The following is a 26,122-nucleotide window of genomic DNA, read 5'->3' as shown; positions in this document are numbered from 1 at the left end:
ACCAGTTGAGACAGAAGCAGCTCTTTTGCAATGGTAACCTGAACAAGATTATTTCAGTTGATTTTCACCTCCCCTCTCAAAAAGATTAAAAAACAAAAATCTATTCAGTTATGTAAATTTTGTCACATTAATGGTGGAAAGTTTTAAAATGAAAATTCTTTAACATCACAAGAACCTGGCGTTTGAACAGGGATGTGTAGACTTTTTTTTAGACTGTTGTTAATAAAGATTTCATTTTCTGGTATGTTTTAGATTGAGTGATATTGTTCAGCAGTATCTGAATTCACACATTCATATTTTTATTTTATGTGACATTCGTGCTGATTTAAGATACTCACCATTTACTCAGTACTTGGAGTTTTTAACAGTACTTTCTTACTCTAACTCAAGTAATTATTTGGAGGACTACTTTTGACTTGAGTCATATTCTAAAGTACCAGTACTCCAATTTGAGTACAATATTTGGCTACTCTACCCACCTCTGCTTATAATACCTTTCCCTGATTATATACTATTGTTATTTTTAAAATACTGGATCTGTGTAATAGGAAACGTCCAAGAAAAAACATGTTTTTTTTTTTTACAGTATTTACTTTAGTTATTTTTCAAAAGGAGGAAATCACACAACTAACGTAGATACTTGCTGAGAAATATTTCTATATGGTGCTAATTTATTAATAAAATCGCCAGTGCAAACATCATACTTTTCTGATAAAGACAATGGGCCCACTCAACAGATCATTATTAGTGCTTGCGCCAGCAGAGTTCCACATGAAAGAAAAATATAGGGAAACCTATGAATCAGTAACATCAGGCTACTCAAGCATAAATGACACACGTATTTCGACAGAACAAAACATTTTAATCCATCAATCCTCTCAAGTTACAAAAGTATATCCCATTTTTATATACAATATGTACACAGACGTATAAACAAAAATCATTTTTCTACATGTACGCATTCATACAGTAACTCAACAATAGCACTGTCACAGAACACATCACTGATATTCTGCAGGGATATTGTAGTGCAAAATGTGCGCAAAATATATAGTGCTGTTGCTCTTTGAATACCTCTTGACTCCCATTGCATGGAGTTTCTCAACTTTTTTTGTTTCTTTTAACTTTAGAGCTATAGTAGAATCTAGAGCTCTTTATGGTAGACCACAAATAGGTATTAATAAAGTTAAGTAGTGGTAGTGTACAAGCAAACAAAATATCACAATTTCGAATCCCTAGTCCTTTTTGGAGATACAAATTGTTAATTTAAAATACCTGTTTGTGCAGTATCATTCCTTGTTATGGAGGGAGAGGGAGGGAGAAGAGAAGAGAAGCTGGGGACTATAATTAGTGACATTTGTCTGAATAGCCAACAGACATTCAGCTCATCAAGGTCGATAGCACTGAATCAGTGGACGCACAAGAAGAACAGTCCATTATGTCCTCCTTACTACAAGACTGTGATAGTAAACCTGAGTGATCCTCAACTTTATCACCCTACAGGGTTTCACTGTGTCCTAGCAGGATCTCACAGGGCAAGACTGGAAGCTTCCAGACCTAACCATTTCTTCAAATGCAGACAAACTTGTTGCGTTGAGGGCTGACTTGTGTAGTTATCAGTTCTGTCCAGCAGATGGCACCTCTCCAAGTCTGACACTTCCCAGAAAAGTGGTGTGGTTGGTCATACTGATGAGCGTGTCTTCATACACTATGCGAATGGATATTCGCTGGCCCGCACGTAGCAGGCTCACCCCAGCTGTGTAGCAGGTGTTGAACTTGCGCTGGCCTGTCTCAATGCTGCAGGTGCAGCGGAGAAACGGGTTGGAATCCACCATCACTTCGTAGCTGGCGATGTCTGTGAAGTTGAGGTAGTACACCTGGTGAAAAGGCGAGAGATCCAATTTATGAAAGACAGTTAAGGCTTGTACGAACAAGATATATTGTGTCCAGCTGAAACAGCTGGGTAGTTGAGTAGCTGACATTACTAAACTATACATTGAGACATGGATGGAAGAACAAAAGTAGCTTTCAAAATTTAGAAATTTATGGCCAAGCTTAGGAAACAGGATTTAGATACTGTATTGAAATGACCAGTAAATTATAAGAGTTACGTCAAGGACCGTACTCACTTCTACCTGACTATATATGAAGTAGACACCGTCCAACAGCACCTCTAGCTCTCCAGAGCGAGAGTGCATTTTAAACACACGGTGATGGATGGACACCATCTTCCAGTTCCTGAGGATACCTTCAGAAAGATCTAAACATGTCACAGCAAACCAAGAAAAAGCAAATGTTAAGGCTAGTGATCACCTTGAACTACGTTTTAAAGGAGCGTAATGTGTAGAGATCCTCAACAAGCGCTTTAATGAAAGAAAAAAAAATGCTTTCACAAAGATGAATATGTTCAATTTGGTTTGACACTGCCAGAGAAGTATTTACAGAACATAATATTTATATAGCTTATATATTTATTCATATTTAAATACTTATCACAGTTGTTTGCAGTGGCAGACCTGTCAAATGTTATGGATCGTCCGTATTTTTACTGAACGCTAACTCGTTACGGCCGTAACACTCATTGTTCCATATATTTAAAAAATAATAATAATCCTGCCAGCTTCCAACATTAACGGTGGCCCGGAGCCAGTATGGCGCCGATTTGGACAACCAAGACGCTTCAGACGTTTGCCAGTAGAAATTTCATAAATGACTGAGATGAAATAAACAGTATACTGTAAAAAAAAAAAAAAAAACGGCACATCCACATTGAACAGTTGCCCAACCTCTGCTTTTCGTTGTTCATGTACTATTGGGGAATTCTTGGTACACGCTATTTTGCGCTGTCCACGGCTGGCTAGCTAACGCGGCTAAACACAATGCAGAGCCAGAGAGGCGAAAGTTGGCTTTGTTTTAGGTGTCAATGCAGGATAAATTACTAATCATCGCCTCCACGGCAGCGAATAGGCTATACTTCTAATTATCGTGACATGTAGTCATGAAACACTGAAATAAGTGATTGGGTGATGTACACTTGTCATATACTGTAGGCCTGCCTGGAACCGCGTTATGGTGGAGTCTCACCAACTTTGAACAGCAAAATAGTAGGCAAATTAAGAAGTGTCTGGAGAGAAAATAATATGCAGCAACACGGGAAATGAATTACAAGTAGGACATCACCACATACTTTACCTGAGAACAGGGTTAAAAAAGTATATTAATATAATAAGAATTTATAAGATAAGATAACCTTTATTAGTCCCACAGTGGGGAAATTTGCATTGTTTCAGCAGCAATAGTGGATACAGGAAAGGCAAGAATAGCATGCAAGAGAAAACATTTGTACAAGTACATTTCACAAAATAGAAATCTAAACTACTGTCCATGCATAAACTATCCAATACAATCTATCAGCAATGTTACTTGTTTGTTCTCAAAATAAGAGTGCTGTTTTGTTTTTTCTCTTTTTACTGAGTTTTAATTTTTACTTTTGCGATTTGATCAATCTGATTTAATCGACTTACTTTATTTACTATGGTTGAAAACTGAATTAGTAAAGGCTAATTCATCCACAGACAGATATCTTTGACGATGGCAAGTTGAAATCTTATATACCGGTACTTTGATTCAGACTGCAACTTCATCCGCCATCACAAGGTTGATGCAATAAATGACATGAAAATAACAAATACTGAAGCCATAATTTGTATTATTATTATAGAGTAATAATTATGTCGTCCAATTGAACTATTCTTGAAATAATTTCAGAAATTCAGAATTCTGGAAGTGAATTTCTGTAGGTTGGCAGCTCTGCAGTGCTATAGAATGGCACTACATTGTGCAGAAATAGATTTTACTCCAGAGTCTACATATTAGAAGCACCTGTACTACTATTCCTCTACAACCCCAATAATTATTATCTACTAATTTACTACATCTCTGGGAGTCAAACTCTCAAAACATTGACAAATTTGGCAAATTAGGTTGTCTATCAATAAATCATTCTAATTATTTTTTTTCCAGCAAGGATGAACATGTTGACTTGCTGAGAGTGCTGATGGAAGAAAGATAGGAAACCCACCTTCTCTTACTTGGATGGTTGTTTCCTGCCCTTGCAAATGGACCACAGCGGGCTGAAAAGTAAATATGTCATATCATTTACAAGGATGAATCGGCATTCACATCCGTTTTCTTGTTTTTGATATAATTCTGTTTCTGTAGGTGACACATGCTACCTGGAATTCTTTTGTTTTCATCCTATCAGGAACTCCTGCAACAAAAAGAAAGACATGATGGAATTCTGACCCATACCACTGCAGCAGAAGAAAAGCTGACGCCATTGTGACGAACTCAAAACAAGCAATCCCCTAGACTACAGAGAGTTCCCTCCTAATCCCGCACAATGTTTGACACCCAGCATTAGAAAATCTCACAGTTAAGGCTATGAATGTATTCATTTTGACAACTTGAGCCTCCTCTGAGTGTGGGAACATGGCTACATGCAGGCTTTATGCTGTGTAATCAAAGAGCGGGCCCCAACACTTGAGTTTGGGCTGTTGTAGTATAGTAACCACTCCTCTTCCATTTTGAACTTAGTACCTGCTGGGCCTTGAGCACCTGGAGGCCCCTGTGGTCCAGGGGGGCCAGGAGGTCCTGTAGGACCCACAGCATTACTTCCTGGGATGCCAGGGATTCCAGGAATTCCCGGAGGCCCCTGGGGACCTGGGGGACCGGGAGGACCAGGAGGGCCTGATATTGGTCTTTTCTTGCCTAAGAAGACAGAATGCAAGATGGTTGGCAAATGGTGCAAGCCAATTATTTGACAGTGATGATCTTAAAGGCCTATGACAATCCATGCATCAGCCACACAATTGATAAGGGATTCATAAATGGTGTGCAGAATCTGGACTACTGGATTTTAGGAATGTAGTTAGTTTTGGAAAACTAATTAACATTAAAAGTTAATGGATCTGCAGCCACAGAAATGTAATCAAAATAACGAGGCTTCTTGGTGACTGAAGATGGTTGATCCTTGAAAAATCCTTCAAACTTTTGCTGATTACTGTGAACTTGATGACTAAGAATCTACAAAAACTGGATCTACAATCGCCCTCTATTCAGCCCTCCTTAGATAACCCAGATAACTGAGCAACTTCTTAGACAAAGTAGATGAATATCTGATTACCTTTTTTCTTCTCTTTCCTTTTTTCCTTTCCTGTTGATTCTGGAGGGGGAAAAAAAAAAAGATCGAGCTTGAAAAGCTGTTCAGACCAACGTTATCTTGAATTTCATCTCGAGGGCCCAGCTAATTCCATGTAGGTATCCTCTCTGTGCTGACATATTGGGTACTGAGCACTGAAGTTAGTCCTGTGGGTTTGTCCAGTGTAGCAATTTGTAAATGTGGTTTCACCTCATCTGTATGAACAAGTGCCTTAAGCATTCACAGGCAGTGGAACTGGAGAAGATCATTAGAGAGATACTTTATCCTGCCAAAATCCTTTTCTTTGAATTAAGCCCAGATGGAGAATGCAGATGAAAGTGTGTGAATGTTCATGTGTCTTTATTTTATGGCCACGGGCATATGTGTGCGTGTAGACGATGGTGGGGCATCTATGTCAGTACGCGAAAGTACCTTGAGCATGCTTTTTTGTTTGTAGATGAAGAATTCTTTTCAAAAGGCCGTCTCTCTATTCTTGTGTTTACCATGTCATTACAACTACAAAGGCCATTTAACCTTAAAACCTCACAGTTTGAGTCCCCTATGAACATATGGCCATAGTTTCTCCTCTGGGTACATGACTGGATGCATCCGCATAGATTTTTCTTAACGAGCAACCCTATCTGAAATCTGGTGCCCGTTAGGAGGGCAGAGAACACACATTGACACATGCACACACATCTAAGGCTGGGATTAGAAAAACCTTTGTCTGTATTAGTACGAGCAGAGGAGAGAGCTGGGAATGATTAGTGTTTAGAGGCTTAGGACTTAAGTCTCAAAGGTGAGTTTTTTTTACTTCTAAATTAAACACAATCACCAACTCCCCTCCTCCTAAGTATGCAGTGTCCCGCCATAGATGTCAGAATGGCTTGTGATCATGCAGCACTTGTTGCGCTCCGACATGAAACTTCAAAGGTGTCGCTTTTTTAAAATTTGCATTGCTAAGATTCTAAACAAACAAAAAAAAAAGGTACTAAAGCTAATTCAAACGTATCAGCCCATGTGGGTTGCTGTCAAGCCATCGATTATGATGAATCAGTTCCACTGGATTTATGAAAGCCACTAAGTCTCAGATGATGACCGTCTTTTTAAATGATTGCATGGTTGAGTGAAAAAGTGCATACTCTTTGAAACCATGCTTTTTACAATATATTTACTGAAAGTGGAGATTGATCGATAACACGGAGCCTATCTGCTCAATAGAAATCTCAAAAAGATGTTTCAGGGATGTGATATTTTAAGGAGGAGGAAATCAACACAGGCTTTTCTTTGTGGTGAAACCCATCCATGAAACTCCGTGCTTGCAATCCACGTAATAATCAATCCCATTCCATTAGATTGCATACTGCATAACCTCAGTAAAATAATGTGGTACAGCAGCTTTAGTAAGTTTATAAAAAAAAAATATATATATATATATATATATATATATATATATATCAAACAAACGTGAGAACCCAACAACAACCCGTTTTAAAATATTTAAGCCTTAAACCTGTCCAGCAGCCTCTTATTTACACTGTAGTGAATCTCCTCTGGTGGCACTGTGACAGACTGGTTTGCACATCTGGCTCACAGTTTTGAAATCGTGGGTTCAAATCCGGGCTCGAGCCTTCCTGTCTTTGCATGTTACCTCCCACATTCCAAAAACATGCATGGTAGGTTAATTGAAGACTCTACTGTCCGTAGGTGTAACCCAGTCAGGGTGTTCCCAACCTCGCGCCCAAAGTCAGCTGGGATAGTCAACAGCACACCCCGACCCTAGTGATAACAAGCAGTACAGAAAATAAATGGATGGATAGATGAACCCCCTCTAAAGAAATAGTAGGCAAGAAGAAAGATTTATCTAACAATAATCCATCTATCGTTAGCTCAAGAAGGGTGCAGGTCCATTTGCTTTTTTTTTTTTTTTTTTACATAAAAAAGGTAAGATTTTGGAAACTATGCCTGAAAAATAACAATGAAGCTTAACATTCAAATTCTGGAATATGCATAGCACATACCTGTTTCTGGCTGCTTGCCGGGACTTCTTTTCTCCCTTTGAGTTATGCCCGTGTTATCTTCTGTGGCAGGGGTGTCACTATTTCTGTGCAGTAATTTCTCCTAGGGAAAAATGGTCCCAATTAATTCATGTTCTTTTATATATACAGTCAACATTTTACTCTAAAAAAACTTTTGTCTTACGTTTTGCCTTTACAAAGATTATGATTGATTGTGATGCTTATGGTTGAGCAGTGTTTGTTCAACACCATTCAGATACGTGAGCAGACCACAATGTTAGAAACACCTTTCACAATAATGAAGCACAAAAGGTTAAAAAAGTACAATTCATGGGAGTGCTATGGTACCAGTCAATGAGGATTCCAGCACTGACTATTGACCAACTTAATATATACGTGTAAAATTCTGTGTTATAAGCTTCCTTTCTTCAGATTTAGGGTTTGTTCAGGATAGATGTGAGCACAAGACCATTCGACATTATATTGCCAAATCATTGTATTTCCTTCTGCGTCTGTAACCCATCCTGTAACTTAAGCCACCTTTGTCAATCCTCTACATGCTCAAGCCATCCACTTCGTCACGACCGCTGTGACACTCCCACTCATTTACAAAAGGAGGACATGAACTGTGTTTAGTCTGAGCTCATTGCCCATTCAAATGGCACCTGGTCCCATTCCTGCACAGTTATAGCATGAATGGGCTAATGTGAGTTAATGAAAGGACTGACGTAGCTGGTGTGAGTCCGTCTTTTATAAGAACAATGCCAGTGGGGAGTGTGTACTCAGGAGTGCACGTGCCTTGTATTCTCTTTGCGTCTCCTTGACCTAGAGTCAGATGATGATGCGCTGACCTTAGTGTTGAGACAAAATTAACTATGGCAGGAGAATGTTTAAAGTTTAGCTTTGAAGCTCTTTTCCAACTATGCAATCTGTCTGTGTAGACTACTTTGTGATTGCATCATTACAGAGCAAGAAGAGAACCCATCCCTTCAGTAGGATCATTCAGAAGCATACTGGCAGTAATATCAATTGCTAGATTTTTTTATCAGTATCAAGTCCTTTGCACTTCGCAGCCTTTTTCTAGGTCCATAGCGAGTCTCTTCCCAAAACCCATGCTCTAAGGGTTCAGTCTTTACAGATTGAACTGCTGCAGCCTAAGGGAGCCAGCAGAAAAGTAAAAACTTAAAGAAGTAAAAGAGTTTTAACGCTGGAAACAAATCAAGACCACCAAATGATCAACCAAGAGTTCAGTCACACTTTATCAGCATAAATGATGATCAAGTCTGAGGGGCTGAACATCTGCTTTCAAGGTATGCAATGATATCCTCAAAGCAGGGGCACATGCAGCATCCTTACATGTTTCAAAAAGCTGTACATAACTATCATTTAGTCATTTGGCTCAGAGTGAAGTAAACATAACTCAAGTTATCAATTCCCCAATGGAGAGAAATTTCTCATCCAAGCTGGATGAACTTACAGAATCTCTTTTTTTTTGTGGTTTCATGCAGAGCAACTTAAACACCATATTACAAAAACAGAGAAGAACTCACAGTAGTTAAATGGTGCATGTCAATGTCAAGGAAGGATCCACAAACAGATTGATTTCAAGGATGACGCTATTTAATTGTATCCTGCCAAAGTAATTTCCAGTTCCTTCAAAATTGACTAGCAATGTAGGCCTCTTCTGAGAATGTTTAAGGCAAGGCAAGGCAAAATTACTTGTATAGTGCCTTTCATACACAAGGTAACTCAATGTTCTTTAGACTCTGTGCTCCACTACCTGACCTGACTCTGGAGATCTCAGAGCCCTACTGGGTTTATATTCCTTTAACATTTCTTGAATGTATTCAGGACCTAAACAATTTAGTGATTTATAGACCAGAAGCAGAACTTTAAAGTCTATTATATAGTTTAATGACACAACCCTTTTTTTGGGGCCCACTCGACATAATCCATTGAGAAGATAGAAGGTTATGGTGCAGGTGAAAGCAAAACAACCCAGTCAGCAAACATATGTCACACTTAGATCAGCCTTAGGAAGCCACATTGGCTGGCAGTTGCTATGCGACTGACAAGCATCGGCCGAAAAGTGTTTTCCCCAGCTTTATGAAACGTTCGTCAAGGTCTGTTTTGCGTCGGCTCAGCTCAAGACTACATGTTTGCAATGTGGGGTCACCTCCAGACTTCTGCTCATGCCACAACCAGCTTTGACTGTTACATTTGCGCTAATGTTAAGTTTGTTGTTGACATGCTAACATAGAGAAATATGAAAGTTTCAGGCCCATCTAGGCAAATGGGCGACTGACAAAATAACCTTGTCTTTTTGTGTCACTTTTTCATCGTCAGCTGTAATGTTATTTTAATAAAAACGCAAATCTGTGTTTATTCATGTCTTTTGTAGACTTTACACCGATCTGATCGGCTTGATCGGTATCACCGATAATTCCATCCATTTTCTGAGCCGCTTTTCCTCACTAGGGTCGCAGGCGTGCTGGAGCCTATCCCAGCTGTCATCGGGCAGGAGGCGGGGTACACCCTGAACTGGTTGCCAGCCAATCGCAGGGCACATACAAACAAACAACCATTCGCACTCACATGCACACCTACGGGCAATTTAGAGTCTCCAATTCATGCATGTTTTTGGGATGTGGGAGGAAACCAGAGTGCCTGGAGAAAACCCACGCAGGCACGGGGAGAACATGCAAACTCCACACAGGCGGCGCCGGGGATTGAACCCTGGTCCTCAGAACTGTGAGGCTGACGCTCTAACTAGTCGGCCACCGTGCCGCCCCATCGTGTACAGTATATTTGAATCCAAAAGCTAGTTTATTTTTAGCCTTCTCTCATCTCTTTTGACATAGTACTGTAAATATCTGACCGCCAATAAAAAAAAAAAAAATCAAAAAAAAAATACATGTCAGCGGTGTGGGACAGACAGATAACACAAAATGCAATAAAATCTTGCATTCCGATACCACCGCATCTCGTCTTTTACGAACACTGGGCTTTATCTTGACAACTCAAACGCGACCAGATACACTCGTTACCATGGCGATGACAACAATAGATCGCAAATTTATTGTGTGGAGGGAAAAAAATAAAATAAGGAAAAACGTGTGGTGGTCATCACTGATGCTCGGGAGAGGATGTTCATTCACAGATTGCTTGAGGTATGTTCACGTACTTTTAATACGATAAGGCTCGCAAGCAGGCAACAAAACGTTTTGTAGTCTCGCAAGCTAGTGCTAGCACTAACGGTTGTACGTAAACATGCCAGCGTTCTGTCGAATCATGCTTCAAAGTTTCGGTGTATGCGAAGTAATTGAATTACAATAAAGTAATTTAATTCCACTAAGTCAGCACCCATTATTTGTGTCATGTTGTAATGTTGGTTTGACCTGACTGAAAACTTATGTCAGTGGCCAATCCTTGAATGAGGTCAATGTTTTACCTTTTGTCTAAAATGGTAGAGAATACTTTTGAAGATACTCAGTATACAGTTCACAAGTATATACAGTAAATGAACAAGTCATTTAAATAGACACATTGCTCCATCTTGTGATCGGATCGGTGATCCGTTATCTGTTTTTTAAACACGCTGATCAGCCCCAAAGATCCTGATCGTGTAAAGCCTAGTCTTTCATGTTCTGCTTTGAATGGTTGCTCTGTACACTGTTAATTTAAACCGGTCATAGAAGTGTGCATTAGCAGAGAGGCGTGGACTCTGACCACATTGCACGCATACCCATCACGTTTGGCCGGCCAATCCCATGTTGTGTGGGCGGGAATTTAACGGTTTTAGCCCAGTGACTGCACAAATTGTTCACAGCTGTACTAATTAAAGCAACAGCACGCCGTCCGCCAACAGCATTTTGTCAGGTTATCATTTATAATCATATATATCATTTATAATTCATTTGTAATTGGCAAAAAATTACAATGTTACTCTAGAAACAAACCAAGTGTGCCAGGAGGAGCCTGCATATCGATCCCGGCTGCCACCTTTACCTACACGTATTAAAAGGTAACTCGAACAGCTGGTTGTGATTTTCGCAGACTCGTACTATGGAATATAAATCGGTGTGTATCTGATTTACTAGCCAGCAATGTTTTGTGATAATTGACGTGAGATATTGAAGTGCTCACTAGTGTGTGTGTGTGTCCCGTTCTCCAGACTGTCAGAAGAGGAATTGGTTGCTGATATTGCGGTTACTGATGTTCATTAATTGTTATTCATTGTATTTTTCTCGTTTTTGCAAGAGATCTGTATAAATAAAGTGTCTTAACCTTAATTGTGTCTTCATTACAAACATGAAATTAGGTTATTTTTATAAGTATTGTTTTTCCACATTGGATAGTAAACGTACTGAAACAACCTCTGTTGTTGTTCTGTGGGGTGATAAATCATAAGGATTTCCAACGCACCTTGGGCAAGTGAATGCAGCACTGAGCCGATCAGTGAAGTGAATGGAGCAGAACAATGCTGACTGGCACTCCAGCTTTAATTGTTCAGCTGTCATGTGGTGGTAATTTTCAATTAAATGCCGACATCTCAGCGACATACTGCCAATGAGGAAACGCTTTCCCTGCAACATCAGGGTGATGTAACTTTTGATGATGGGCTGACATCAATGCGACATACAGTATGTTTGCAATGGCATTGCTGGATGTTAGGTCGTGTTGTTGCATGTCGTGCTGTTGTATGTTGAGCAATTTTGATTTCTTTTACTGGTGTATGTGGTCGTGAAGATTGGGAATCGTATGCTTACTAACAGTACGATGCTATCATAAAAACATTCTTTGCAATTGGTAACCAATAAGTTTGAGAGGAGTTAGCACTCATGTCCACAGTAGTAGAATAGTTGACATCTGTGTTTTTTTAACAAAACATTTTCCAAAGTTTTTATTATATATATATTATTATATTACAAGGCTCTCATTAAAGCAACCTGAGATCATTATTTGCGCAATAGAAAAAAAAAAGCATTGCAGTAATAGAAAATCTCTTAATCAAATGCACAAGCCAACAAGTAGGGTCGTGACATCCATTCTGAAGGTAGGAAACTGTAATTTTTCGTTCAGAATGGTACTGTACTAAACCAAACACTTTATTTTGTTTCAATTTGGTGGCCCATTAGGACAGCAAACTAGTTGGACCCAACTGCGCCCTCTGCTATTTTTCAATGTAGTCAAAACAATAATCCATCCAAACCTTCAACAGGGACTGCAACATAACGTTATTGAGGTGAGCATAAAGCCAAGCCAATAGATTAAATTTGAGGGAAGAAAAATATAATCTATATACCACTTTTTATGAAATTATAGTACAGAACTGAAGTTAGGACCTTCCAAACTTGAGAAATTTAGGAAGGGATCTTCCCCTGTTGCTGCCGATAGGGGCCCTCCTAACAAGAAAAGTCGTATGTCTTGACCAACTGACTTACGTCTGACCTGAGCATTTCAGGCTGATAGGAGTGTGACTACTATGGTTTGCCATCATACAGACCTCCAGATGTTTGTGTTTCATTTGGTATGCAGGTGTCTCCACATCTCCTCTACAGCTGTTGGTATAAGGCCCTGTTACCTCTCAAAGAATTGTGGGTGTATGTTCAGACACATGGTGTGAAACTTTCGTCTGTCTGACAGCCAAACATCATTCCACATGCAGGTTTTGGCCCGAGATGAAGCTGCAGCCGATTGCCAAAAAACAAACAAGCTATAGTATCTTCCAGGCTGCTACTAAGGTAAAACTGGTGTTTTAGATGAATTAACATGAAATAATTTCATGAGAACAACTTCATTAGAACATTTATAGCCTTCGTACTCTTCAAAGGAATGCGGCATTACAGTAAATCAGAATCAAAATCAGGATGACAATGTGCTGGTATACTATATGCCAAATGCCAACTGTTGAGTAAACCATTCCTTTTCAACTAGAAGAAAATGCTAATAATTAGAGAGGTTTCAAATCTTCAAAGTGAGGGAAGGGGGTGCTGGTATGGGTCGAGGACATGATTCCCCGTTGTTCTGTGAGGATATGACTAAATTTCAATCACCCCGGGGATGTGTAATTTTTTTTAATCACAAGAGTTTTTATTAACACAGTCTAAAACAACTGCTTGTGTTTTCTCGTCATTTCTGAACTCAAGAACCTGGAATACATAAACATTTTATGCTCATGAGAGGGAAACAGAACTATCAAGTATTAAACCATGATGCTCTCAATGTGGACTCACTCATGATGCCCTCACATTGAATTCCAGGGGTAATTATCCAAAACTGCAGAATAGTGGAGAAATCCAACCACAAAATTCCAGTGGGAAAGTCAAGGTAAAACTGAGGGATGAAGTTAAAGATACCAGATGCACAGTGAAAACTAGTGGCTGCCCATCAGTGTTGCATTGGCAGCATGCACGAAATGCATATTGGTGAGGTTAATTGTGCGCCACATCAGTAAGATGGTTTCTCATACAAAAGGAGTTGTCATACCTCAGCTAATACTAGCAGTGGGTCTACAACATAGGTGCCCCGTCTTTCTCCAACAAATCGAATTTGAAGTCTTGTCAGGTGTTGTGAGTCATGCAGTTTGGAGAGGGGAACAAGCAGTGGTTTACAGCTCCCGGCCGGTCTTACGACAATCAGATAAATATGTGATATCACAATTATAATATAGGGCCATTATTGCAGCAAAACCATCTACAAATCTGTATTTCAAGCCACAAATATGTTTTGAAAAATCTGTATCTGTACCCAGAGTCATAAATGGAAAACTAGATTCACAAATCTGCAACTACATTTACAAATGCAAAACAAGATTTACAAATCTGTAACTGGATTCACAAACGCAAAACTAGATTTACAGATTTGTCCGAACTTGAGTCACAAATGCTACACGTTTTGCTCCAATAATGGCCCCGCATTATAATTACAGCTACAGTATACAGTATGTGAAAGTCTTCGGCCGGAACAATGGCCTTGCACAGCTGGAGCTGAGTTAACATTTTCCAGTCCTAAGCCCCTTTCCCTCACCATGCCCACAAAAACTAGTTGAACAATATACAGTGGAACCTCGATAAAACGGAACCCGATATAATGGATAAAACGGACCGTCGGGACTGAACAATGTGTCCAAAAATAGTTTCCATTTGTCACTTAAAATGACAAAACTCTTTTAGTTCCAGAATTGGCTGCTGTCGTTGACTGGCGCTGTGACGCAATGCAGGCAGAGAGCGGGACTGACATATTTTCGGGTCACAGATATACAATATCACGAGATCCAATTCCGAAAGACGTGCCTACGTCAGCCATGTCATAATGGATATATCTATTGTCTACTGTACATAAACTCGCATAACAGAGAGAGAGAGAGCTGGCCGGGTGGCAATGTTAACAAAAGGGAAAAGTTTCTGGAGCCTGGAACATGCTATTTTTTTGTACAGTAAGAGTTTTTTTTTTTTGTCAAGCCGTTCGCATTACGCAACAGATTTGGAACTAGGAGGCACACGAATTCCTCGCGGCTCATTAAAGCGACTCGCCTATGATGAGAACAACAATGTGACCATGACCAAGGACACCGGCATGGTAAATGGAGTCAGCTAAACCCTGAACGGTTTGCTAAGAGAACTTAATTAAGTAGTTAATTAATACCGATACCGATACGGCCGATAAAATCGGTATAAAGTCTAATTTTGAGTGAACATATTTATGTTAAGTATTTTGGGGAATTTATTAAATATGGCCGTGTTTTTGCCTAAAAGTTACATCATCTCTGGGTCTCATTATTACTAAATAGGCTATTTAGTTTGGTATTGTTATTTGGAAGTTTGCCTTTGATTAGGTGCACCGGCATGGTATCCACCTGACATCAAACGAACCCAAGCGCCTGCCATTCTTAAGTTCTACACAGAGTGGTAGCATGGGAGCTCCACCTGGTAGGTTAATTGAAGACTCTAAATTGCCCGTAGGTGTGGATGTGAGTGTGAATGGTTGTTTATTTGTATGTGCCCTGCGATTGGCTGGCGACCAGTTCAGAGTGTAACCCACCTCTCGACCAGAGTAAACTGGGATAGGCTCCAACACGCCCGCGACCCTTGTGAGGATAAGTGGTCCGGGAATTGAATGAATTAACTTTGTACTGTACTGGGCGTTTCAGGCCACAAAAAAAAAAAACTACAAAACAATAATTTTGCACTGTACAGTAATATGGGTGCATATGACCTAAAACAAATTTTAAAAAAGTGCATCAGTGTAACGGACATATAAGAAGCCCTTGATTTTATAAGTCTACTGATTAATCCCTGATATTGGAGCCATAGTCTTAAATTAGATGCTGGTGACAGCCCACCCGGGTGCCACCACAACATGTACGCTGGATTCAGTGCCCCATCAAGATTTTTTTTTTTTTTTGATAGCTGTTTACAGGACTCCAGATGTTTTAACATCTGGTTTGTGCAGGACTTTGAAGGCAAACGTTTGAGCAGAAAATTATTTGGCAGAAAAATATTTCTTACAATTGTTCTAAGAAACGTATACTGTAAGTCTCATCATACCCAGAGCGTAGACTACTTAATGCCCTAAAAAAATAATCAAATAAATCAAGAGATTATAAGAGTGAGATGGTCATGATGTAGAATATTTGCATTCTTCCCAGTAGGGATCAAATAGCATGATTCTTATCTCTAAACTTGAGAGCAGCAAGCAGCCAGGAGAAACATTGTGCTGCTAGGATTTGCTTTGTTACCGGAGGGTTTTCTACCTGGGTATGTTGAAGGGAGGATGGCATCAGGGCACTGCTCACTGTGAGATCCTATGACCAAAATCTCCTCTTATTATGACACAACAAGTTGGGTCACGTGCATCATGATATTCTGAATTCAACCACGTGACCACATAAGGCAGGGGTGTCAAACTAATTTTCACCAATGGCCATATTGGCATTATCAATGCCGTCGAAGGGCCACTTAGATGACAATAAATGTAACTAAATGTAACTATACTCTCCAACATATTGTTAAATAACTTTATTTATTATTACTTATTGCCCTGGTATTATAACATGAATCCTAAGAAACGCATCTTGCTCATCAACCATCAAACTATTTAAGTAAATAAACAAACAAACCCAAGTTAGGACGTTGTCTGTTTTCAAAGGTTTTTTTGTTACGCTTGACAATTTTGCACTACTCAGAACATTGATGACAGAGTTAGCATTTTAGAAATACAAATCGGCCTGGTATAAAATGCAAAGGAAATAGCACCTGCTAATGAGAGTATTCACTATTGTTGAATAGTGAATAATGTAAAAATGTGTCTGCATGAACACAGAAACCCGTGGACACAGCAGCAGAAATATATATTTGTTTTCCAAACTTTGTTGAAAAAGCCTTCTATCTGAATCAATTTTTCACTTCCTCGACATTTCGAGATCATTTGTAGTAGACGTTTCTCAAGTCACTTATAAAAGTGCTTTACACTGATGCGGGTACACTACCACCTAGTGGTAAAATCCCATCACCTGGCGGTAATTTGTAAGGCGATAGTAATGTATTATGGAAAATGTAGTTGATGGTGAGTACACACGTAAACTGATCATTTGACTTATTTTAAGACCCCGCCACATAAAATGACACGGCAGGCCACATTTGGCTCACGGGCCATGAGTTTGACACAAGTGACATAAGGGATCTCTTCAAAAATCTATAGAAAAGAAAAAAGAACGAGTATAGAAAATGGATGGATGAATAGATGACCAGCATGAGTGACAAAGTGGTTGTTCAAGGTGAAAGTAATAAAAATACATTTTAGCGTAATTTCTCCTGTATAATGTCCCCCCCCCCCACACACACACACAATTGTCAAAGTCAATAGTGCGCATTATACATACAGAGGGTTCGGAAAGTATTCAGAACCCCTTAAATTTGTCACTCTGTTATATTGCAGCCATTTCCTAAAATCATTTTTTGTTTTTTTTCCTCATAAATGTACACACAGCACCCCATAATTATAGAAAAAAACGGAATTGTTGACATTTTTGCAGCTATTAAAAAAGAAAAACTGAAATATCACACAGCCATAAGTATTCAGACCCTTTGCTCAGTATTTAGTAGAAGCACCCTTTTCAGCTAATAAACCCATGAGTCTTTTTGGGAACGATGCAACAAGTTTTTCACACCCAGATTTGGGGCTCCTCTGCCATTCCTCCTTGCAGATCCTCTCTAGTTCTGTCAGGTTGGATGGTGAACGTTGGTGGGCAGCTATTTTCAGGTCTCTCCAGAGATGCTCAATTGCGTTTAAGTCAGGGCTCTGGCTGGGCCATTCAAGAACATACACATTCACATTTTATAAATGTATGTATAAAAAAGCTGTACACTTTAATTCCAGTATGACACCGCCACCTAGAGGTTATGAGAAAGATGTACACGTTCATTGCAATATACCACCGCCACATAGAGGTTATAAAAAAGATGTACACTTTCATTCGAATATGCCACCACCACCTAGAGGTTATGAAAAAGGTGTAGCCTACACTTTCATTCCAATATGACAGGGGTACGTATGACTGCATATATGTCCAGTTGTGCTCATAAGTTTACATACCCTGGCAGAATTTGGTAAATATTTATTTATTTATTTTTTTTTAAATACGACTGATGACTGAACAACAACCACCATTAATTTATTTATGGTTATGTTTTGTTTCATGATAATGCTTTTTTTGAAATGCTTGACAGTTTAATATGAATCACATTAAAATATAATTAAATGTGTTTCGCCAAGTAATTTTTTACTCATACTCAAAAATTACTTGAGTATGAGTAAAACGTACACAGTGAAATAATTACTCAAGTACTGAGTAAATAGTGAGTAAATTCACATGTTTTTTAACCACAACATGAACATCAATAAGATAAAAAATAAAAAAATAAAGTGTTTTTCACTGCAAGGTGTTTTCTCAAGTTATAAGTGGGCTGAAATATCCACGTTTGGGCCAGACAAATACAACAATACATGAAAGCTGTTGTTTTTGTTCGTCTAAATGTAAACACGAATAGCGCGCCGTTGCCTTCATGGTAACGACGACCTTCCCAAAATAGCCACCACTTTGGCACGACAATCAGCGGGGGCTGACTTATGTAGTGTTAATACCTATGCCCAGGATGCCCAATAGAAGACGTTGTGTGAGGTCATGTGACTTTCTTGCGTCATTTGATTGGTGATTTAGACTTAAACGTCACTAGCGCTTAAATTGGATTGCCGCAAGCAGCGGCCAAATTGCGGAAGTCAAAGTCGTAGTCTCGCGAATGAAATAGTTGATAAATAAAAGTAGCGAGCGATATTTAGATCATTGTCACGGAGTAAAAATAATGTTACTTCTTAACAGCTGAAGCGGCGGAAGTGTTTTTTCTGGTGTCGTCAACTCCTGTGACTCCAAAGCAGGTCCCGAGCGCACAGGCGGAACCTCAGGCCGATGCGCTTTCGCATATTACTCCGCTGCGGAGTAATATTCAGAAATTACATCGGTGTGTGGATGGTGGATGTGTGGAATGGATCTAGCTGCCAGCGTTCAAGGATTACGAAACAGCCTACGGCGACAGCGACGGCGAACCCCCCCCCCCCCACCTCAGGAAAAACTCATCGGATCTGTACTATGCACGTAAATTGCCTATTTTGAGTTCAAAACGGCGAATTTCACCGAAAGGTGACTGATTTGCAATTCTTTGAAAAAACTAACAAAATACACATAAAACTTCAAGTTTTTATCATATGGGTAGAAGCAAAATCATGCATTGTAAAAATGTATTATATATAGGTAGAAGGGTTTTCCAGAATTTTTAGGTCAACTTTGGGGGTGCGTATTATACATGGGTGCGCATTATACACAAGAAATTACGGTAATACTCAAAGGTATGTTATTGTGACATGTTCGTATGTGCAGTATTTTAGTATTTAGATGCTGTGGTTTGCTAAGAATATTACACTTTAAACTTAGTTCACTCTACTCACCAAATAGTGCTAAATCCCTACATCCATTTCTATATCGCTTGTCCTCATTGGGGTCGCGGGCAGTGTGGCCACAGTTGCCTTGAAAATGAAAATTTGTTAATTTAATGATTACTTGATTTTAAAAGTAAGTTAGATTACAAGTTACTTCATTATTTACATTCAGCAGCTGCCGAGTGGCAGTAACTTATCCACATTATGAAAGTGCATTTGCCCAACTGTACACATTACATGGCAATACACAGCACACAAGTAACATAATGACATCAAGATGAACCAATAATTTAAATATGTGTGTAGGTTGAAGCTACATTAAATGAGCATAATTGAAGGCGGACTACAGCCGCAGGCGTTGCGAAATCGTGCCGCCCAGTGAATGCGAATGGCCAAACTTAGTGCAGATTTCAGGTGCGAAAGAAGTGCCTAAACATTTAAAATAAGTGCACCATTCTCAACTTCACTTCTCTGCAGACTCTTAACTGACAGAAATATAACCACATTATAGTCCACAAGTTGTGCTTGAGGTATGTCATCGGTCACCAACCTTTCTGAAACTGAGAGCTACTTCTTGGATACTGATTAATGTAAAGGGCTAACAGTTTGATACACATTTCTGAAATGACAATTTTGCTCAACTTACCCTTATTATGTTATTATTATATGCATATCTATCTATCAATCTATACAGGCAACAAAACATTATGTAGCCTAGCAAGCTAGTGCTAGCACTAACGTTTGTACATGCCGGCATTCTGTTGAATGATTCTCTAAAGCTTCGGTAAACATTGGTTTGTGTATGTGAATAAATGTTGACACCGGCGACCAAGTATGTTGACAATGGCAAGCAAGGGAGGCAATGTGCCGGTCACAATATGCAATCCTATTTGTTTATGTCAAGGTGCGCTGTTGGAGAGCTGTCGTTGATGATGTCACACTACAAGGAAGATATCCCAAAAAAATCAAATATGCTAGACTTTTCATTTTGGCGTCAAAGGGCTATCGTAGGGCCAAATCGTTGGTCGTGGATTAGGTCACACTACAGGAAGTTTTTTTTGTTCCCGACAAAATATGTCGGGCCGAATCTGGGAAATCGCCCACGACAGCAAATCGGCCAATATCGGAGCTAAAATCCAGTGTTCTGATCTAGCCATAAGAGTTACCTGGCGCATTAAAAGCTGCAAGTGTGTTCTTACTACTAATTGCTCATTAAAGCTTCTTCTTCTGGAAGCCAAAAGAGCCTTTGTTTTCCTTGACTAATCAGTGCCACAATGAATAAGTAACTTTAATCTGTTTACTTGTCTGGAATATTACCACGTTATATTACTTGTTCCCCAAAAACTCCTCAAATTAGACTTAGTAACATGTCACTGACAACCTATCTCAGCTGACTTTGAGCATGAGGTGAGGTACACCCAGGACTGGTTCCCAGTCAATAACAGCCATTGATAATCATATTCGCACCAATGGTCAATTAACCAAACTTCAATTAACCTAACATGCATGTTTTGGGAATGTGGGAGGAAGACAGAGTACCCAGAGAATACCAGCGCTAAGCATGGTGAGCACATGCAAACCCCACACAGGAGGGCCTGAGGCTTGATTTGAACCTGGAACCTTGACTGTGAGGCAGACATGCCATCCACTACCCACAGTGTTGACCTGCTTCTGAAACACATTTTGTTTTAATATTGAAACATTTTGGAAAACTGTGATACGCGATTGTCCGTCTGTAATAAGTTATGTAAATACAAGGACCAGGCATATAAAGTTATTGTATTACAGAATAAGTATAATTTATTTTAACATAGCAAATTCCTTTCTTAATTCAGCATTGACACACTGCTTATGAACAATAATTATGCCACAAAAAACAAAAAAACAAAACATTTGGCTCTGAATTTCTTATGGGGATGAATGCTCAACACCCACCAATTGGTCTGATATCTACCAATTGAATTCTATCCATCCATCCATTTTCTGAGCCGCTTCTCCTCACTTGGGTCACGGGTGTGCTGGAGCCTATCCCAGCTGTCATCGGGTGAACTGGTTGCCAGCCAATCGCAGGGCACATAGGAACAAACAACCATTCGCACTCACAGTCATGCCTACGGGCAATTTAGAGTCTCCAATTCATGCATGTTTTTGGGATGTGGGAGGAAACCGGAGTGCCCGGAGAAAACCCACGCAGGCACGCGGAGAACATGCAAACTCCACACAAGCGGGGCCGGGGATTGAACCCGGGTCCTCAGAACTGTGAGGCTGACGCTCTAACCAGTCGGCCACCGTGCCGCCCCAATTGAATTCCGACATTCTCAAAGTGTGGTGTATATACATAAAAATAAGTAAATCCTTTTGCTGAGCTGTTTCTATACAGTGACAAAGCCAACATGCTTCATGTCCGGCATGGAAGCCGTATTGCCTTCATGTTTTCTAATATGCTCCGGTTTCCCAAATGTTTTTGTATATTTCTGTTTTACTGGAGGCACACCATCCCTTGTTGCACTTTGCTGTGTATCTCCACTTTAAATCACTGCAATGCTGCTAAAATCCCTTTGATGAATACTGAAGTGAAAAATCCAATGAATAATGTTTCGGCCTCCGGAAAGGATTCTTCAAAGGAAAACTCTCAAAAGCTAACAAGTGCGGCAGCTGCATCCAAACGCCACATGCTCCTGTTTCTCCAACTATGTAAACTGTGGGATATGTAATCAGAGTTGTTTAATGCAGACATCTGGAGAGTACAGCATCACAGCGCAGTTAAATATTTACAGCTGGGTCACAGTCTTTCACTCCATGAAGCGTCACCATCTGGACTGAATACTCAACCCATCTCCTTGGATTCAGCCAGTGAAACCTCTACCATCTAAAGCAGACTTTGCGAACGATACATGAGGCTCACTGAATAGTCTCAGCGTTGTTTATTTTGTCTATAAGGAAAATGTTACAAAGCAAACACCCACATTGACACGAACATATCTAATGTCAAGTAATGTCTTTACTGGAGATTCGTGTGCACTATTAGGCTGCAACCTGCAGAGGCACTGATGATTCAGTTTTAGTTTGTGATTTAAAGCACTTGTCACTGATGGTGTAGTGGTACACTCGCCTGACTTTGATGCGGGCACCGTGGCTTCAGTTCCCACTCAGTGACGATGTAAATGATTGTCCATGTCTATATGTAGCCTGCAACTGACTGCCGACCAGTTCAGGGTGTAGTCCACATTTCGCCTGGTCAGCTGGGATAGGCTCCAGTGCCCCGTGAACCTAACCAGGATAAGCGGTGTTGATAATGGATAGGATGGATTTAAAGAGCTATGGGGAGTTGAGCTACACCCACACAGGCATCCGTTATGGCATGTATCTGGCTCAACAACACGTTTTTCTTTGCCTGATTGGGGTTTAGTTCAGGGGATGTTGTCAATTTTGTCAATTGTGGGCCTGTGAAGCCCTTTGAGACTCTTGTGATTAAGGGCTATACAAATAAACTTGACATTAAAATGCAGGTTCAGAACATTCATAGAAATTCTCCTACCTACCTTAAAAATAACAGTTTTGAAATTCATTTTCCCCATTGTCAATCATGTAAATGGGGTCAAATGTCTATTTGTAGTCTGCACTGTAAGATGTAAGGTTACGTCAGTTGTCTATTTTTGTCCCTAAAGTTGCACCATCGGGCTAAGTATGAGACTCCACGGTAACTTTCTAGCATTTCCAGAGATAAAATGGTCCGCGTACTCTCCCTCCCGCCAGCTGCGAAAGTGTCAACGGTAGAAACACTCGGCCCTACTATCATTCCACCCCTTGAATGACACTTCTCGTCAGTATTAAAAGGTTATACAACCACTAACAATACAGATATTTGAATGTGTAATACAACTTGTGATTTGTTCCTAAATAGTGCTGATGAAACTAGGTAGGAGTAAAATGGCATAAGGGGTGTCGTTTCTAAAGACATTGACAACACAATGAACATTAAATCGACTGCTGCCTATAAGGAAAATGTAAGGTGTGGCTAGCTTCAGTCACTAGTGGCCCCATCCAAGTGCCAATAAATGCACATCAAGCTTCACGCTCTGCACTTGCTTGTAGGTGATCACCTTATTTGGCTGACCATCGGCTTCAGCTCTTTGACTTGACCTTCCTTGCAAAGTCAACCTGCAGCTTGTTCAACAATATATTTAGTTGGGAGGAGCTTGGAAAACAATACACTTAAATGTGGTTTCGTTAAGCAAGGATAAAGCCATAGTGCAGTGCAACCTCCAAAGGCGAACGCGCCCAAAGTAATGATATGGACATCAGCTAAACTGAACCATCATCAAACCTGCAAACTTTTACAATGCTGAAAATGTATGTCACAATGTTCAATATTATTTAAACAGTAGATACCCCAAAAGCAACAACAAATGTCAAGATGTCTTCTTATTCTGCCTTCAGACAGGGAATATTTACCAATTTCAACATTTCCTGTCAAATTCTACTATCGCAGCAAACACATTCTTGAGACCTCTTCATGTGCCTGTCAGATGACTTCAAAGGGTGAGTAGGTACACTTTTTCATTTTTTATTTTTATTGGCCCGTTATTATTATACTGTGGTTAACATATATATATTTGTATGACAGCTTCGTATGTTCTAATTTTACTTTATAAATTGCCTGTAGTTAATGTCCTTAGATTGGGACAGTTTGATACTTAAACTGATCATTTGTACTTCCCTTATTTCCTATGTGGACAACATGGTTTTCAGCCAGCGTTACAGAACGGCTGGTGTTCGATTTGGTTACACTGTACAGTACTTAGTTTCATGTCCTGTGCATGAATGTGAGTCAAAGGCGAACAGCTTGATTCAGTGTTTATGTCCCTGTCCCCCTATGAACCTGTTACAGGGCCAAATGGGTAGAGGTGTAAAGTACGCTCCCAACCTGTTCGCAGTGTCAAGGCCCTGAAAGTCAAATTGTCTACTCCCCCCCCTCCAACATTTAATCAATTTTGTTCTCATTAAATGATTCACGCAGTACAGTTTTTTTGTGAATTCGAAACGACAAGTTACTATGAAACAAGTCGGCAACAGCACACACGCAAACCCTGGCAGACTATGTGTGCACTTGAACAAATGGCTTCTATCTGCGGTTGCTTTTTTTTTTTTTTTGTCACGTCCGCTATAGTTATAATTTACCTCGGGATCATCTGCTGAGAGGCTGGTGCTGGGGTCGAATCGCGGGGGTTCGGGCGGGAGTACCACGGACGCCGCGTTGCCCGAGTCGCTCCCCGCTAGTGTCAGCGTGGAGTCTCGTTTCTGGTGGATTATTTCCCTTTTGACCTCCGAACGCAGGTCCAAGTAGCAGACGAGCGTGACCGCGTGCAGGGAGAGCGACAGCAGGAATAATCCGAGGAAGACGACACTGCTGCTCCGACTCCGGCAGTTGGCGCTGCATGTACACGGCTCGCCTCTGGGCATCGCTTTGCCCGTGAAAGCGTCCACGGTTAGAACATCGCGTGCCATCATGGGACAGGGCGCAAGTCAGATGCTCTTTAACTCGGCATAGTCAGCCGCGGCTATTTATTCGCGTGGAGACTCACAGGTGCCGCGGCAGCAGCGGCGGCGGCGCGGGCAGGTCGCTCCAAACTTCTGCCACTATCTGTAGTGGCACTCGAGTTCCCACCCACCTCATCTGTGATTGGTCCGAGGACCATGCCCAGAGGTCGGAAGGTTGGGCGCATCACACCCAGTGATGGGGCGACATCAAACGGACGCATTGTGAAACTGCAACGCGTGGGAGGCTGATTAAGTGCTGGGAAAATAATCAATCCCCCTCTGTTTTGTTATTCAATGTGACATGGAAAAAAAAATAGCGACCACATAATTGATTTATTCTCTATTACATGAGTGTGAACACGCTGGTGTGGTAACTGATGCCGTGCATGTTGTTTGTGCAGGCTGTCAACGTGCTATTTTTCATGTTTGGCACCTTGTTTTGTATTGTGCGGGTGGTACAACGGCTGTGTAGGGAACCGACCCAAACCTCTGGACAGGTGTGACTGAAAAGAAGCTATTCACACGGAACGATTGGAAGAGCATGGCATTCTTGTGCACGCTGTACACGTTGTAAAAATACTGTACATTCAATTCATCTCAGCCATGCCAGTCAGTGTCATGGTTAGGTCAGCGGCACTCTGTGTGCAGCACCATCCAGTTCTCTAAACATGTCAGCGAGGTTTGTAAATAGCTAGACAGTTTCCAAAAAGCCGGCTGAGGACATGCTCCGACACAGTGTTTCCCAAGCTTTATTGAGCCAATGCACCCATTTTACACTAGGGGAAAAAAAGGCTCGAAACAATGAGGATCTCTCTCAATTAACAAAATTTACTTTTACAAAATCTAAGCATGTTTAATGAAATACAAAGTTCTTATTCTGTTGTACAGGTTTGTAGAACATTCTACCATTTAATCGAAGAGCATCTAATTGTTCTGCCTGACACTATATGTTGCTGACGTAGATAGATGAAGAAATATATATTTGTAATTAATAAATAAATGTGAGACAAATTCAGTAAAAATGGATAATTTCCCACAGCACGCTTGATGATCTCTCACAGAACCCTGGTTGGGAATCACTGCTGTGACATAATTGAGTTTGCAGTTTTTAACACATAAAACAAAGCTTTCTTGTCAGATGTAGAGGATTTGATTTTTGACATGAGAGGCACGACACATCAGTCCATCCATAACTTAAAAAAACAATGCATGAAGAAGAACTGAATTTTGGGCCTTGATGATCACCGGTGTGGGTTACTTTTCTGAAAGCTGTTGCAATTAAAAAAAAAAAAAAAAAAAAAAATGTAATTTGGACTGAACCATGAAAGAGTCTGTTCTATATAATTACAGAGCGGACACGGAGTAACTT

General features: G+C 40.3%; 1 protein-coding gene across 1 annotated transcript; it reads right to left on the bottom strand.

Annotated features, from left to right (window-relative positions):
* Positions 1 to 853: 853 nt before the first annotated feature.
* Positions 854 to 24,841, bottom strand: eda (ectodysplasin A). Its single transcript, XM_061686003.1, has 8 exons — positions 24,394 to 24,841; positions 7,222 to 7,321; positions 5,186 to 5,224; positions 4,600 to 4,770; positions 4,236 to 4,270; positions 4,082 to 4,133; positions 2,130 to 2,260; positions 854 to 1,877 (listed from the first exon to the last, which is right to left on the bottom strand). The coding sequence occupies exons 1-8, from the start codon at positions 24,721 to 24,723 to the stop codon at positions 1,617 to 1,619; spliced, it is 1,119 nt and encodes a 372-aa protein (XP_061541987.1). The 5' UTR covers positions 24,724 to 24,841; the 3' UTR covers positions 854 to 1,616.
* Between the last annotated feature and the right edge of the window lie 1,281 nt (positions 24,842 to 26,122).

This window comes from Phycodurus eques, chromosome 9, assembly GCF_024500275.1.
Source record: "Phycodurus eques isolate BA_2022a chromosome 9, UOR_Pequ_1.1, whole genome shotgun sequence".
Lineage (NCBI taxonomy): Eukaryota > Metazoa > Chordata > Actinopteri > Syngnathiformes > Syngnathidae > Phycodurus > Phycodurus eques.
The sequence above is the reverse complement of the archived record's forward strand: the minus strand, read 5'-3'. Positions and strand labels throughout refer to the sequence as shown.